At 37.3% G+C, this 15,689-nt stretch overlaps 1 protein-coding gene across 2 annotated transcripts in view; it reads right to left on the bottom strand.

The window, feature by feature from the left end:
- Window positions 1-1,354: 1,354 nt before the first annotated feature.
- LOC101169470 (CD166 antigen homolog A) overlaps window positions 1,355-15,689 on the bottom strand; it is a 48,509-nt gene continuing 34,174 nt past the window's right edge. Inside the window, exons 5-16 of one of the 2 annotated variants that reach the window (XM_004075351.3) lie at window positions 15,287-15,374; window positions 14,991-15,161; window positions 13,180-13,304; window positions 12,951-13,083; window positions 12,540-12,652; window positions 12,314-12,440; window positions 10,978-11,099; window positions 6,846-6,978; window positions 6,204-6,233; window positions 5,754-5,865; window positions 2,894-3,033; window positions 1,355-2,801 (exon numbers count right to left, since the gene is read on the bottom strand). In XM_004075351.3, coding sequence (XP_004075399.1) covers window positions 2,931-3,033; window positions 5,754-5,865; window positions 6,204-6,233; window positions 6,846-6,978; window positions 10,978-11,099; window positions 12,314-12,440; window positions 12,540-12,652; window positions 12,951-13,083; window positions 13,180-13,304; window positions 14,991-15,161; window positions 15,287-15,374 — 1,257 coding nt within the window. In that variant the 3' untranslated portion in view covers window positions 1,355-2,801; window positions 2,894-2,930. The remainder of the gene's footprint in view (window positions 2,802-2,893; window positions 3,034-5,753; window positions 5,866-6,203; window positions 6,234-6,845; window positions 6,979-10,977; window positions 11,100-12,313; window positions 12,441-12,539; window positions 12,653-12,950; window positions 13,084-13,179; window positions 13,305-14,990; window positions 15,162-15,286; window positions 15,375-15,689) is intronic. The other variant, XM_023961645.1, reaches the window with a different exon arrangement.

The following is a 15,689-nucleotide window of genomic DNA, read 5'->3' as shown; positions in this document are numbered from 1 at the left end:
AAACATCACAGTAGCTGTAAAAAGATAGCTGAAAATTTAAATTGCATTCATATTTTAATAAAAGCAAAACCATTTTACAACTAGATTTAGATCTCATTAGGATAAACAGACAAATCCTCAAAAGTCAAATTCAAATGTTCTCCAGTTTTTCCGATTGTAACCTACAGAAATGAGGGTTACAATAAAATCTAACAATAAAGATAAACAGATATTGATACTTTTGTTGCATCATGGCGTTCATGGACATGAAGTACTTCATTATATCCAAGGGACAAGCGTGTTTTTGTCAGGACTTGGTAAAACAAGGCAGGGCCTCTAAATCAAAATACAAGACGATGAGGAAACATCTTGTAGTCAATTAATTGTCAAAGTATTAAGCTCAAGTCACCATAGAAAGGCTCAGATTTTAGATAGTTTATCATCCAATCAGAGTATAATTAAGTATTCTCTGTTTCACCCGTTTTCTTTGAATTTGACAAAAATTTCAAATACAACCAATCATGTTTTTTTTAAATGTCCAATGTATTTGTAAATGAATCCATAACTACAAATCAAGTAATGATACCAATAAAACATTTAATTGAGAACCCACTCATTTATCTAATAAAACATCGGAAGTGTAAATTTTTTAAAGAAAAAATTATGCTCTTGAAGAAAAAAAAACAGTTTACGTTGACCCTTCTTTTAAGTAAAACTGGATTCTTTTTTTAAAAGCAGCATTTGATTTCTGTTGCAGCTAAAACCAAACAAGTTTTAGCTAAAGGGACAAAAAATATAAAAGAGCAGAACTTTTGGGGGGTAAAACCTATTTTTAAGTTTTTTAACTTTAGTTTTATAACTTTATTAAATTTTTTTGATAAGCGAGTTAATTTATTTTGAAGAACATTCTCATCTGAGCAGACTCATTTCTCAAATTCAGACATATTTCTCAAATCATTGAAGTGAAAAGTACATTTTAAACGAGGTAAAGGGGTTTTAAGCGCACTATGCTTTACTACAGAGCAAAATAGAAACTAAAATGAGGAAAAACAAATGTTTTTTTTTACCAGTGCAGGAGAAAGTTGCCTTAAAGTAATGTCTACTGTGAAAGAGTATCTGACAAAGAAGCTTGAGAGCATCAAAATTTATCATTTAAATTAGTATTTCACTTATAAAAATCTTCTAAAATCTTAAAATAGTTATGATGTAATAATACTTTATCAAGTTATTGAAAACACACCTCTTCAAAGTAGTTTACTTCATCAATGGAAATCGGATTTTTCATGCATTAATAGCACATTAACATTTCAAAAACACACTGAAAATTTTATTTTGAAGATTTTTTCTATAAAAGATGTACGAGTAGGGACCAGTGTAACTTTTCCAAATTTACATTTTATTTTAAACAAAAGTACAAAAACAAACATCAGATATTTACAATACTTGCATGGCAATGTTCACTTTCTTTGGTCGATTTTTCCAATTGGATGTTTTTTTGTTGTTGTTGTTTTCCACAAAGTAGACAGAAGCTCAGAGGTCTGAGATTATCACATGCTTGGAATATTACTTGACCAGACGCTGAGCAAACTACTGGTGACAGAAGCAAATTACACTTTCTGCAAGCAATTTATCACAATTTGAAATAAACAGAAAATCTAGCAGGATATTTAATCTTGTACAATATAAATAGCAAAAAAATAGTAAAAGAAATAAAAAAAAGAAAAGAAAATTACATTCACACACTTCACAACTTCATCCTGGTCTTGTTACATTTTTCGGTTGAGTAAATTTTCCTAATGGACCAAAAATGGTTACACATCACTGATGGAAGCAATACAGGTAGATGTTGAAAGAAGGCATACATATCAAGGCTACTTTGAGACACGCATCCTGTCCTGGATTGCAAAATGATGTTATGGCTATGTGATAAACAATCATTCCTCAACACTGCCTAAGCACAAACCAATAATTATCCTTTCATGTCTGCGGGTCCCGGGGAAAATTCACGGGAGAGGCAACGCGATAAAAGTAACATCTGCGAGCAGAAGTGAAGAAAAAGCTAATTGATGTCGTTTTGTCAAATGTACAGTACATAAAAGAAAAGACAAAGGCTTCATGCCATTTACTCTCCTGGTTACACAACAATAAAAAGGCAAAAAAAAGTGAAAAAGTTAATGCATACAACACCAAAGAAGTTTGTGAACATCACCAGCATCCAGCAACGTGAAAAGTCCCCATCTATAACTAATGCTGAGTATAAGAATATACCCATAGCCCTTTCAGGAATTTCCCCTCAATTTGAAAACTTTTTCCGCCACATTAATGAGCGGAGAATTAACACGTTTACTACTACTGTATACTGATGTTGAAGCAGAGGTGGCTTCACAGAGATTCAACTAATAAGACGTGGGGAAAGTGTTTGTGTGGGGTGGGGGCAGACTAATGCAGAACTACACATCCTTACAGAGAAGGCAACTGGTCTAGTTTAAAACTTTATTTGCATCAACTAAAGACAGCTAAAGAAAAAGATCTGAATCTTCACACTTTCCCCAAAAAATCCATTCTAACTGACATGAATCCTAAAAGTAGACAAGTTTTACACAGGCTTCAGTAGTGCAGACGAGTTATGTATATCACACACAATATCCATTCCATTTTTTTTATTCTTTTCATAAATGGGGGGGGTGAGGAGTTGTGGAGCATAGAGAATGTGTGGATATGTTTTTTTCTAGAAGTCTCCCTGAAACCAAGCTGTCTTCGTCCAAATGCACACTCTTATTCCCACGCTCAGGACAGAAATGTGCAAAAGTTCTATGTTCTCACTGGAAGAAAAAGACAAAAACAGCCCAATGTTATCTTAAAGAATTCAAAAAACATCCAACTGTTTGTTTGACACAGTTATTCCATTGTGTACCTCTCACTTCCCCATTTATAGAATGGACAGCTTTTCTTTACACTTCAGCTTTCTGACTGTTCTCCTCCACTTTCTCCTCCAGCTTTTTCTCCTCCTCAGAGGAACCGTTTTCATTCTCTGCAGTCTTCCAGCTTCCTTGCCTATCAGATAAAAAGACAAATATGATGAGAAATACTCATATTCTTCATATTTCAGAGAAGAATTAATGGCAATCCTGTGAGTTCCACTCAAAGTCCCACTCTGATCATCTTTTGATCTATTGTAAGTGTTCCCAGTGGTCCGGCTTTTAGACACAGTCAAAAAAACTTCCTAGAACATAGTTTCTGCAGGCCGGCTGTAGTTTATCAGAAAGAAATTCACCTTTGGGTTGTAGGACTGTCGGTGTGGTGAGCAATATTGGTTCCAACCGAACAGTTTTGAAACCTGATTTTAGCTCAGACGAGAAAAACAAAGACATTCATGAATCTATTTGCCTACAAGTAGCTGCGTCAGAATGGAGCAGAGCAGGGAGCTAGCGGCCTGCCGATTGTAGCTTCTACAGCACAGCTACACGCTTTTTCAAATGGCATTTTTTCCTCTGCTCCTGATTTACAGCAATCTGAATAATGAAACACTCAGAAATGCGATTTTAAGCGTAATTTTCCTTAGATTTGTTCTCCAACGTGAGAAAAATGTCCCAAGAACACTTTAAAAACACAGAAAACTTGATTTTGATTGAAGTGGATCTTTAACCTTTTAACACTGTTGCTGGTGACTACTAAATAGTGCGCTCTTTGACGTACCGTAACCCCTCCACCAATTATGCGATCAGTGTGAATCAGCTGATTTTGATGTTTCATATTGGCTTTGCACAGATTTGACAGCACATGACTAATGTAAAGTGTTCTGCTTTTCTGGAGGAATTACGTTAATTACATAAACAGTAGAAGACTTTGTGATGGTTGAAAGAATATAAAGACTGAAGCTAAAGTTGTGGTGTAAAAGAGTTAAAAGCCTTTTTACTGATGATGTGGCATCAAGTTAAAATGCTAAAATGGAAAATGCATGTAGGCAAAACCTAAAAAAGTAAATGAAAAAAAGAACATCTTCCCTTCTGTAAGGAAAAGTAGTTTTAAATATTTTATTTATTTATTATTGATCTTATTTAATGTACCGGTTTGTCTTGTCTGGCTTTAAGGTGGAGTGAAAGCAAAACTCTGATAAGATTTTTTTATTTTGAAAATCCACAGACTACAGATGTAGGTAGTCTATGAAGAGTTTGGTGATTGTTGTAAATCTGTAGGCTGCTTTGGATAAAGGGCTGATTTGTGCTATGACTTTAATATAGCATAAATTATTTGTTTGAATAAATGAAAATGTCTTATATAAATCTATTACATGAACTTAAAAAAAGGAGCTTCATTAATTTCTTAAAAAAAATAAAGAATACTTTTCATACTTTCCAGAAAAAAAAGCATTTATCTTGAACTTGGTGGAATAGAAGCACACAGAGAAAAACAGCCACATCAGTTGGCAGCATTAAGTGTTCCAGCTAACAACAGCCTCACTTTGACCATGAAGTACTCTCAGCAGGCAGAGCGTGCCGTGCTGCGATGGTGCATCTAAAATTGAACAGCGTTGTAAACTTGACCCACAGCTCCACGTTGCCTGAAATATTTAACATCCACTCTCAATGTTCGGGATTCCAGAGACTGGAGAGAACTGCTTATTATCTCAATGATTTTGAAAATTCTCATGGTTGTTAATTCATGCAGTCTTTTATTTGTTCCTTTATGTGATAGTTTTTGGTTGTTTAGAAAAGCTGTGTATGAGCAAATGCCCACAAACCTAGATGATCAGAAGTCACCATGTAACAAAAGGAGGAACACATTTTTGTGCAGAAAACTACAACTTCTACATGCTCATCAATCATAGCTTTTTATAGAACCACTCGGATGAAAATTGTGTTTTTACATGCTCTCCTGGCATTTTTCTGATGATGGAAAATATATAAGGAAAATTAGGCTCAAAATTGCATTCCCGAGTATCACTTTAATGAAATCATGAATAAGGAGCAGACAAAAAATGCTGTTTAAAAAAGATTGTATTTGTGACGTAGAAAATAAGCCTGGCCACAAGCTCCCTGCTTTGCTCTACAAGGGGGAAGGGAAAGGGGGTGGGTTTCTCCACACCAATGGTTTGCCCACAACTCAGAGACAAGTTTTTATGAATTACAGTCGCTCTGCAGAAACTATGTCCTAGAACCTGACAGTTTTTTTTTAGTTTGGCTAAAAGTTGTATAAACTATTACTATAGGGTAAAAGATGATTGGAGTTGGACTTAAAAGTTCTCCATTATGCTGTTTTCTACTGTATACATATTCGATAATGTTGTATTTCCACACTGCAAAGCACATTTAAAGGCCTTAATTGAAAAAACACATAATTAAGAGGGTCTTAAGGCCGTGTCACACAGCCACTACGTACATTTTGCACATTCTCTACGTATGAAATTTTGGTCTTTCGTGGTCCATGTGTGATATACGTACTTCTTCTGTGGCTTTAATGTTGTTCTTTCCTGACACATCTATGAAAATTTCACATAAAGACCACAACTTTTCTCACTTTTTCTCACATATGACCAATTTTCATCTGTGCAATATGACTGTTTTGTCTCGCTTAATTTAAGTTAGTCTTAGTGTAAGTTTTTTCTGAGGTTCCACTTTAAGAGGCGATAAAGATTGGTACAGATTTACTGTCTACTATTTTGTTCTGATCCCCAAGACTGTTTCCCACAGGATCAAAATTAAACAGAAATGTTAGAACATGAGGAAGATTAACAGAGAGAGACACTTCCAGAAAGATTTGAATAGACTTCTTACTTGGATTTCTTCAAGTAAAGCCAGTACGCCAGGCCAATGAGCACAGTGGCGACGAGGAGGCCCAGCACAACTCCAACTACCAGCTTGGTTTGATCTCTGCTCACATGCGTGTCTGTAACCAAAACAAAGAAATGAGAGACCTGCCAGATTTCTGTGCAAGGCTCCAGACTGGCTGCATGTAAGGAAATCACAATGCATCAATGAGTGGACACATCTGCGCATGATTATGAAATATTGATTGGGGCATTAATGAGGCATCCAGCTCTTCACGGACAATGCTGATATCTAGTCAGGATGCTGGGCGTTCCAGTTCTCTTGTTTCAAGGGGCATTTTTGAAAGAAGACAAGTACAGCGCTTGGTTAAAAACCTAGAAATGTCTATTTCCCTTGTTGTCTTAGCTCCTTCCCCTCCCACAGTTTCTAACAAGCAAAAAGATTGCTACAACTTACCTTGGTATTTGAATGTCACATCCTTTAATACTGAAATCAGATATGAAATAAAATTAACGTTCAACCAAAACAGAAAGAGAGAAAATAAAAAAAAGGGTTTTCTTTGGATAGAAAAGCTACAACTCTACTTCTATTCTAGTTTGCATGCAAAGAGGGAACTGTTGAAATCCAGCATCCCAACACACACAGACGCTGTGTGAAGATCTGTCCCGAACCAGAGTGAAACCCAGGAAGGAACAAAGGATGAGATGGATTTGGAAGAAGTTCAAAGCGCATGCAAAAGTTATGAGGAGGCAGAAGCCGACAAACAGTGCTGCAATACAGATCAGGAATTTTCATACACTACATTTATTAGCAGAATTACATATTTCTGTTATGATTTATATTCTCAGTAATTGTTTCAAAAATAAAACAACTAAACCCACTAGTTAAACTTAAAAAAGGATAATCAGAGGTTTAAAATCCCCTGTAAACGGAATGAACTTAAGAATATGTTTTTTTATTTTTTTATTTAACGTATCTAAACATTAAATTAAGATAACACAATAGAAATAAAACTTAATAAAATAGATTCCAGAGTGACGATTAGGAGAAAGGACAGTGAGACGGGGAAAAGCAAGAACATCTTCTCTTTGTACTTACAAGGAAGCACATCGATAGATTTCGAATCACTGCCAAACTTGTTGGACACTGTGCATTGGACGGTGAGGTTTTCAGATGGCACAACTGCAAACTTCTGGATTATCTTTCCGTTGCTGAAGGGACTTTCAGTAATCTGCACAAGACAGATGAAGAAATAGAGAAAAAAATGAAAACACCCTGATCTATTAGTTTCTCCTTCTGCCTCTAGGTGGCAATATAAGACAAATGACTCAGTCTTTTTTCAGCGACAGAGCAGCAGCTTGTGCCTGTGGGATGGAGGCTTGTTGCATCTCAGAGGAAAACCCCAGACAAAGACAAACTGCCAGCACCTCATTCACATCCTCAACACATACAAAAGAATGCTGCAACCCTGTAAGTCAGACTAATGATTCTGTGTTGAAGCCTCACATGATTCTTTCACTGAACAGGCTTGAAGGGATTCAGTGGAGAAAAAAAGAGAAACAATCAAAATGTGTCCTGCAAGTGAAAAGAGCTCGCTGCAGCTTCTAAATGAGTGAATTATCGCACGCAGCTTCAGGCTTTAAATTTATTGTTGTGGTTTGAGAGTGAAAAGAGGGCTGAAAAGCATCCTGTGCACTCCCCAAGGTTTAAATGTAATTCACACTGCTCGTCCATCAGAGAAAACACAGGCGCTTCCCACAAATAGAAGAATGCTAATAAAAAGAAAAAAACAGGGCTAAAACAGAGACGGAGGCTTGAAAAAAAGGAAAAGAAAAGGAAAAGCTGCCACTTTTGCACACGGCCACCTGGAAGTGTTCAAAACAGATACGTTTAGACCTCTGACAGCTCAGAAAAACAAAGGGGGGCATGCAGGGAGCAGGGAAAATGCACTTGAGCTGCAGCACAAGCTACCAACTCAGGACATTCAAGCAGGCTGCCCTCCTATTCCAGCTTCCCTGCTGATGCTGACCAGGTTTGTTTAAAGAAAAGCAATGAAAAAAAAACACTTTAATATATATACATGTCTACCATATCCAGATTTTTCCAAAAATGGTTACACTGATCATAATGAATTGAATAAAATACTATAGCATCCAATTTCGACTTACCTGCAAAAGCATAAATCAGTAGAGGACAAACAAAAGAGACTTTATTCTGTTTCTTAGTCAAGGCGATGGAGGCGGGGGAACGTCAAGAAAAAGGTGGGACGCTGCTTGTTCTATCCGATATTGTTAATTCAGTAAATAAACAGCTAACTTCCACTGAGCTGGAAGATAACAAGCACACTGTGCAAACCCACTCATAAAAATGCCTCTGATGAGTCGTCTTGTCCTACCTTGATGATCTGATGCTGCCCCAGATGTTAGTAAATGACAGAGCCGTGTTGGTCAGACAGCGCAGTAAATAACACCTCCTGCCACTGTTTTCAAACCCAATAAAGCACAACTGGCGTTGACTTTTATTTGCTAATGTTAGCAAGTAAAAAGGTGGCCATTTAAGCTGTGTTAAAGCGATCCAGAAAATAGGCCATTTATCATAGATGCAACCGATGTTCTGAAATATTTGTAGACTTCCTTTTAAAAGAAGATAAAACAGCTTGCCCGTTTACGAGAATATCTGCTTGAAAAGGTTATCTCCTGCTGTTTTAGGCTGACTAATGCCAATAGTATAAAATTCTACACAGTCTACATGAGTTCAAAACGTATTTTAAACCTAGTCCTTGCTCCTCTTCTTGTTGCTTCTTTCTAAGGAAAGTAGTTTGGGGTAAAGCCCAACCTGCTCTGAGGCCAGGTCTCCTCTGATTAGCAGTCAGCCACAACCAAACTTCTCTCTGTGCTTTAATTGACTGTCTGTTGAGAGGTGAAACACTCTCACTCTGCCTTCGCCGTGTACAGAATCAGAAAAGGGCTGCAGGGGGGAGCATCCGTAAACAATCAGAAAAGCTGGGACTATAACTTCTACTGCAGCTTCAAGTGAAACTTTCCCCCCTTTGTGAACCCTGCAGGAATATTTACATAAACACTCTGTTCAATGCAGAACATTGGTTCTTACTCTAGAAGAGTTTGGTGGGAATAACCAACAAAGCATGACTTTATGGGAAAACAGAAACTGCAGTTTGGTGCTACTTAACTAAATGTCACTTTTAAGTTATTTGTGTTTATCTGTTATCTAAAATAACTTAAAAACAGTAAATCTTGTTTTAATTTTTTTAAATAAAGTAAAATCAAACCCCATCACTGGACTTTCATTAGACATTAAACCTCAACCTGTGACACATGTGGACTAATTTATTCTTCAGCAGACTCCTGATCCATTGAAATGTTCTCTGATTTCAGATGAAAGTTTTGTTGAGGAAACTGTCCTCCGTCAAACAAACAAACTAAAGCTCTTCAGCTGTGTCTCTGTCCAGGTGTAAACGCATCTTTGAGGAACGAGAAATAATTGTGAAGAGTAAAATGACCTTTATTCATAAAACCAAGAAAGTTTTGTGTTACCCTTTAAGCAGCACATGAGGACACATTTTCAATGTCCTGCATGATGATACACTCCCCCTGTGGCCTGCTTAGGTTATTACAGATTATTCAATTATTACAACCTGAGGAGCTGAGAATCTTCTCCAAACTGTTTTTGTGTGTGTGGGAGGAAGTTGCTGCAATGTTCTTCGCAGCCTCATGGCAATCTTTGAGTTTGACTTTGAAACTAAATAGTAGTATGGCAACAAATTTAGCCCAAAAATCTGGATAAGTCTCCCTTTAGGGTTAGCAGATAAAAATATGTTCCGACTACCAAAACCTTCTCCTTAAGCTTTAATAAGACCGGCTGTTTGACTGTTAAACTGGATTGTGCAGTTTGATCTAATCTATTCTTCATTTTAGTTTTTAAGCTTGTAGTATGTTTGGCTTGTTTATATAATGCAAACAAATCAGCCATGTTTCTTCCTGCTAAAATCATCACACCAGTAGTTTGCTGCACTTTTTGCTGCTGAGCCGCTCTGCTCTTTTAAACACTGACCTATTTTCAAGCAACAACACTTGAGAAATAAATAAAAAAAAATTATTTGCTTCTATCTCTACTTGTTTGCACAAACTAGCTCCCAAAACAGGTCACCTTCAACAGTGTTTTTAACTGCTTATTCTTTTTCCTTTTGAAAGTTAAAGGACATTTTGAAAGTAAAAGGTTATTAGTTAGTTGTTGTTAATTGCCCCAAAGTCGTATCCTTAAAGGAGGAAAGTTGCTAGTTTAAGCATTGTTTGTAGTTGATGTCCCAACAAACTTGAAATAAAATGTGTTTATTTTGCAACTTAAGTTTACTAAAATCCCACCAAACTGCAGTATAAAGCTACATCACCAGAAGTAAATCTATGTTGTTTTTTTCTAGCTTCTAAGGTCAATTTTAGCTACTGGAAACTGGAAGTTATGCACACTTTATTTTCCTCTTTTAAAGCAATAACCTTATGGCTTAAAATATAGGTTATTAAAACTCTATTACTGGGTTAGAATTGCAAAAGCAACACTTCCCTTTCAGTTTGAGGGGAATGTAATGTGCTAAATACTGCACCTCTGGTGTGTATTTGTAGTTGATGTCCCAACAAACTTTGAATAAAATATGTTTATTTTGCAACTTACCGGTAAGTTTACTAAAATCCCACCAAACTGCAGTATAAAACTACATCACCAGAAGTAAATCTTTTTTTCTTCTTCTAGCTTCTAAGGTCAATTTTAGCTACTGGAAACTGGAAGTTATGCACACTTTATTTTCCTCTTTTTAAGCAATAACGTTATGGCTTAAAATATATGTTATTAAAACTCTATTACTGGGTTAGAATTGCAAAACCAACACTTCTCTTTCAGTTTGAGGGGGAATGTAATGCGCTAAATACTGCACCTCTGGTGTGTATTTCTTTAAGCAGTCTGGGGTTTTGTATATAATGACAGGTGGCCGAACTGCAGCCCCTTTCTTCACTACATTAATACATCTTACAACAGATCATAATAAATTCTGCCTTCCTGTCATTGACAGCTGCAAACTGAACAACAAACGAATATCACATAAAGATTTACATACAACAGGACAGTAAACTGTAGACCAGCAATGCTTGGTTTGAAATGGAAGAACCAGCAGAGTGTAATTCTGAATAGCAACAAGCTTCAGGAATGTAGATGCGCGTACCAAAGTGCCGTTGATGTTCCAGGTAACTGCTGGCTTTGGGAATCCTTCGGCCTCACAAGTGAGGACTTTGTATTTGCCGTCGTCACTGCTGTGTTTGGACAAACTGCTGATAACCGGAGCACCTGAAAAAGCACACACACCTTAACATGCATCTGATTTACTTCCATTCTTGTCTGCTGTAAAACAAAAGATCATTTCTGAACTCTTGAGTTCACTCCTGTATCCCCAATCAGTGATTCAGAAATGAAAACTGCATTCATATCGATGCTTCCTGCACCCACGCAAAAGAACACAGAATGACTATTGAATGGCCATACTTTCCATTTATATCATTTTTGGCATTAGTAGACTTGTACAGTGCAGAATAATCCAACAATAAACTATAAATCCTGTAAAAACAGGATTTAGTTAAACGCTCTATGGCTAGCTGAAACTTACCTTTATAGATTGGGGTACCTTCCTCAGGCAGTTCATTGACAATGGAGAATAGGAGGTCTAACACTGACTGTTTACATAAACTCCATATTTTAAATAACTTGTTTACATGTGTGTCTGTGAAGACTCATTCATCTAAGATGGTTCAATAGCTTAAAATGTTTTAAAAGGGTAATTTCATCAAGTGAAACGACCTCAGCTTCAAGAACTAAATCCAGATTTGCTTTTCCAGCAAGAAAAAACCTTTTTTTGACTATTTTTTTCAAAACCATTACCATTAAAAGAAAAAAAAAAGTCAATATGTTTGATTCTGTGAAGTTTCCCACTGTTACACATCTTCTGGCAATGCTCATGGGATGGGAAATTTACAAATTGGGGAAGGATACCAGTTCAGACTGGGTTTAAAAAAATCTATATCAACTTGTTCTTAACCTAAACAAAATGATCTGGATTCAGCAAAACTTGTTTTTTTCAGGTATGAAAAAGTCTTACAGTATTTTTAAATGTAGGAGTTTTTTTATTTTATTGATGTAAGTTTCATATCTATTCAGTGTTCATCATTACATATGTAAAAAATGTTTTGTTACAAAATTAAGTTGGTTTTAAATAGAAAATAGAAAAATAAATCAATATTAAATCCTAAAACAGTGAATTCTAGTGAACTAGAAATGTAAATCAGCTCAGTATTTTGGCTTTAAATTTCCATCCTAAATACTAGTAGTACTGAAAAGCTAATGCGGCTGCATTTTCTAGGCTTCTAATTCAACAGATGTATAAATATATGGAATAAAACCAGGTAGTTGAAGCCTTGGCCAAGTTTGATGATTGTGATATTTGGTATTTACCCATTAAATGTGTCAAAGTCTGCTTTGAGAAACAAGAATTTACTTTGACCTCTCACCTTGGACAACAAGCTCAAAAGATGCTTTCCGGCTGAGGGGTCCCAACGCCACCTCACACTCGTAGACGCCAGAGTCAGAGTAAGCGATCTTGGGGAACTTTGGCTCGTTGTCCAAAATGCGGTTATTCTGGGTCAAATAAAGAAAAGATCAATCTCCACTTTGGGTGACAAGAACAAACCTTTTCTCTGAGGTTTTGAATTGTGCTCTGTAAAGCTCTGCATTTACCTTTTTCCATGAAACGCTATGTGCAGCGGAAGAGTAAATCTGAAGAGTTACTTCCAGCGCTTTGCCAGCAAGCTTCTCAATCCTCCCAGAGGGGCTTAAATTAATGTCTAGGTCTAGAAGAAAAAAAAGAGGGGAAGGTGTTGAAAAGAATGTTCACAGGTTTGATAAGGGTTGAAACATTTCTGTTGTTAAGCACACAACTCTACACTTGGCTCAGAGCCTGGCAGATGCAGCTTTTTTAGAGGCAGAGCCCACACCAATCACCCGAGTGACAGTCTGGCAAAGGTAGACGTTTGAACTTTCTCCCACAAACACTTATTGCTCTCAACACGAAAAGTAGCAAAGGAAAATTACACAGATAAACAATGAAGATGTGGGAAAATTGTGCTAATCTACAAAAGATTTTCTTACAGTTGACTGTGACGTTCTTGGAGGCTTCCAGTCCGCGGTCATCAATTAGAGAACACTTGTATTCACCAGATGCATCACGTGTGACGTTTGTGATGGTAAACGCGTTTTGGTTTTCTACTTTTATTGTCTCCCCCTAAAAAAAAAAAAAATCACAGTTGGAGATTAAATAAATCATTTACTTATTTATTTTTTGCGGTGCACAAAAATCCAAGCAAGTGGTGTGTGTGACCTTGAGGTGAAAGTTAAAGCTGGTGGGAGCAGGGTTTCCATCTGCCACACACTTCAGAGTCATGTTATCTCCTTCCACAAGAGGATCCTGAGGAGTGACGAGAAGTTCGACAGTTTCCGGGGAGTCTGTGGGGAAAAGTAAGAGTTCAGCCTGGTGCATCACATTGGGCTACAATGAAACTTAAAAAAGATGCAGCTGAGGAGATGGCTGAATCACTATCATAATCTGAGGCAATCAACCAGAAAATTCCCTCAAAGCACATCTGAAGCGAACTGTTTGAAGAGCTTCTTGTAAGTAACCACTGCAGCGCTCCTGAATTCCATGGTAAGCAGGTTGCTTTCATATCTGATGCCGCAGTCTATAGAAATGCCAGCACAAAGCATCTAAAGCCAGACATCTTTATTTTTCCAAGCATAACCATCAAAAGCATTGTTGTCATTTCCTGCTTTGCCCTAAAGCAAAAGACATTAAAGTAGAAAAAAAGTAAACAAACTTAAAATAATATTTAAAAAAAAGACAGACAATGGGACTCTGCTGGCAGCAGCTACTGAGTGTTTATTGATCCCCTGGTCAGAAGCTGCCGCTGTGTGATGGGATGTTGACTGAATAAACCGAATGGCGTTCACTGGATCTGGATGCCCATCAGCAGCAATGACTCTTCCTGTGAGGGCAACAGCCAATTTTCTGGATCTCTGCTGCAGCCTACAGCGCTTAGAATAACAGAAAACCTGAAATAAAAGCTGTGGTTCAACATGAAGCAGAATCTATAAAAGTATCAAAACAAAGCAAAAAAACATGACCATTTCTGGTTATGACACTGCACTTCAGTTTTTTTACTGTTCGTTATGTGTGTTGATTTTGCATTTATTCTTCCTATTTATGAATGAGAAGAAATGTTTTTAAACATATCCAAATATTTTCTCATTTGCAGTTTTAACAGAATTCAGAGCTGCAACAACCTGATACGATCGGCACCTATTGGTGCAAATATACATCAAAACGTCTTGGCTCCTAAATAACCTTAATTTAGCATCTACTTCAGGCAAAACCATAAGTGAAAATGGTTTTTTTTCAGAGCTAGAAATATATTCAGGTGTTAATTTTGGGCCAAAAATTATTTTGGATATGAAAACCCGGTGAAGAAGGTGCCAGGAAACACTTATATCAACACAAACAATCCTAAAAAGATCTTAAAAAGAAATTGCATTTGAGAAACGAAGGAAAGTAGGGCTTCTGAGATTTCTTTTGGACTGGTTTGACAAAAGCCTGCATGCAGAGATAACATCTCTACGCTTATGTCATCTCCTGTTCTCGCCTTGCATGGCCATGGGGGATGCAGGAAGCCTATTCCAGGTACTGTAGGGTGAAGGGGGGTCCACCCAGAGCGATTCGCCCCTGGATCACAGGGCCACACACGCTAACCTATCAATCCTGTTTTTAGATTCGCTATAAAGTGACAGGGCAAAGAACCACATCACCTGCATGTAACCCTTCAGTGAAGCATATTTAACATCCTGAAAAAAAACAAATAGTGGTATTGTTTTTCCTCCATTAACTCAGCAAGATGGTAAAAACATTTTTCCCATGACGAAAAACCGCACTATCAAAACATTTCCCTTATTTACTCCATAGAAGAGTGTTGATTTAAACCAAGATCCTTATCTGTGAAAAATAAAGTAGAGAACCTGTTGTCTTGAAAAAAAGACTTTTGAGATCCTCCGATTAACCTATTCAGCGTTACTGTAACTTTATGGTTAGTTGCTCAGGTCCAATCTGAGAAAAACTGCAAACAATAGCGTGGAGTGACTCACAGGTGACGTTTAGAGTAATCGAAGAAGTTATGGGCTCTCCCACAATGTGCTTAGCGCGGCAGGTGAACACAGCGCCGTCGTCTTCCTTCTGGGCGGAGTACTTCAGAGTGGAGGTTGTGGTCGACAAGAGTGTACCGAGGTCTACCTTCACATCCTTTGTAATGAAAATCCCTGCCCACAAAGAAATATCAACAGGTGTTGTCTTTAAAGTCAAGGTGCTGGAGAGATGACAGTTAGAAACTGCACAAATGCATGCGGTCTGATCTGATCAGTGATTAATATTGAGGCTTGCACACCTTTCCCGTCATCCATCAGAGCTTGGTTGTTCTTTAACCACATGATTTCTGCAGCTGGGTTCGCATTCTTTGCAGTACACACTCCCAGCTGTGGAACCACCCAAAAGAAAACAGAGAAAAAGAAAGAAAAAAACATTTCAGGAATATTTTCAAATGCCTAAATTATACGCAAATGAGATTTTTCCATTTCTCTACAGCATTTGAGGAGTAAAGAGTTTTCCAAGCAGTAGACCATGAAATGCCCAGAGCACTGCAAAAGCCTCTTCAATCCTCTGAGGATTCTAATTGCATTAGGGGGGGTGGGCAAATGGGATGGGGTGGGGGGGTTGTTCTGCTCTTTACTAATTCATGAGGATCCCTTCAAAGAACTTATTACTGGAATAACATGCACAGTCTCTGTTTT

Source organism: Oryzias latipes, chromosome 13, assembly GCF_002234675.1.
Source record: "Oryzias latipes chromosome 13, ASM223467v1".
Classification (NCBI taxonomy): Eukaryota; Metazoa; Chordata; class Actinopteri; order Beloniformes; family Adrianichthyidae; genus Oryzias; species Oryzias latipes.
This window is presented reverse-complemented; position numbering and strand designations above follow the sequence as displayed.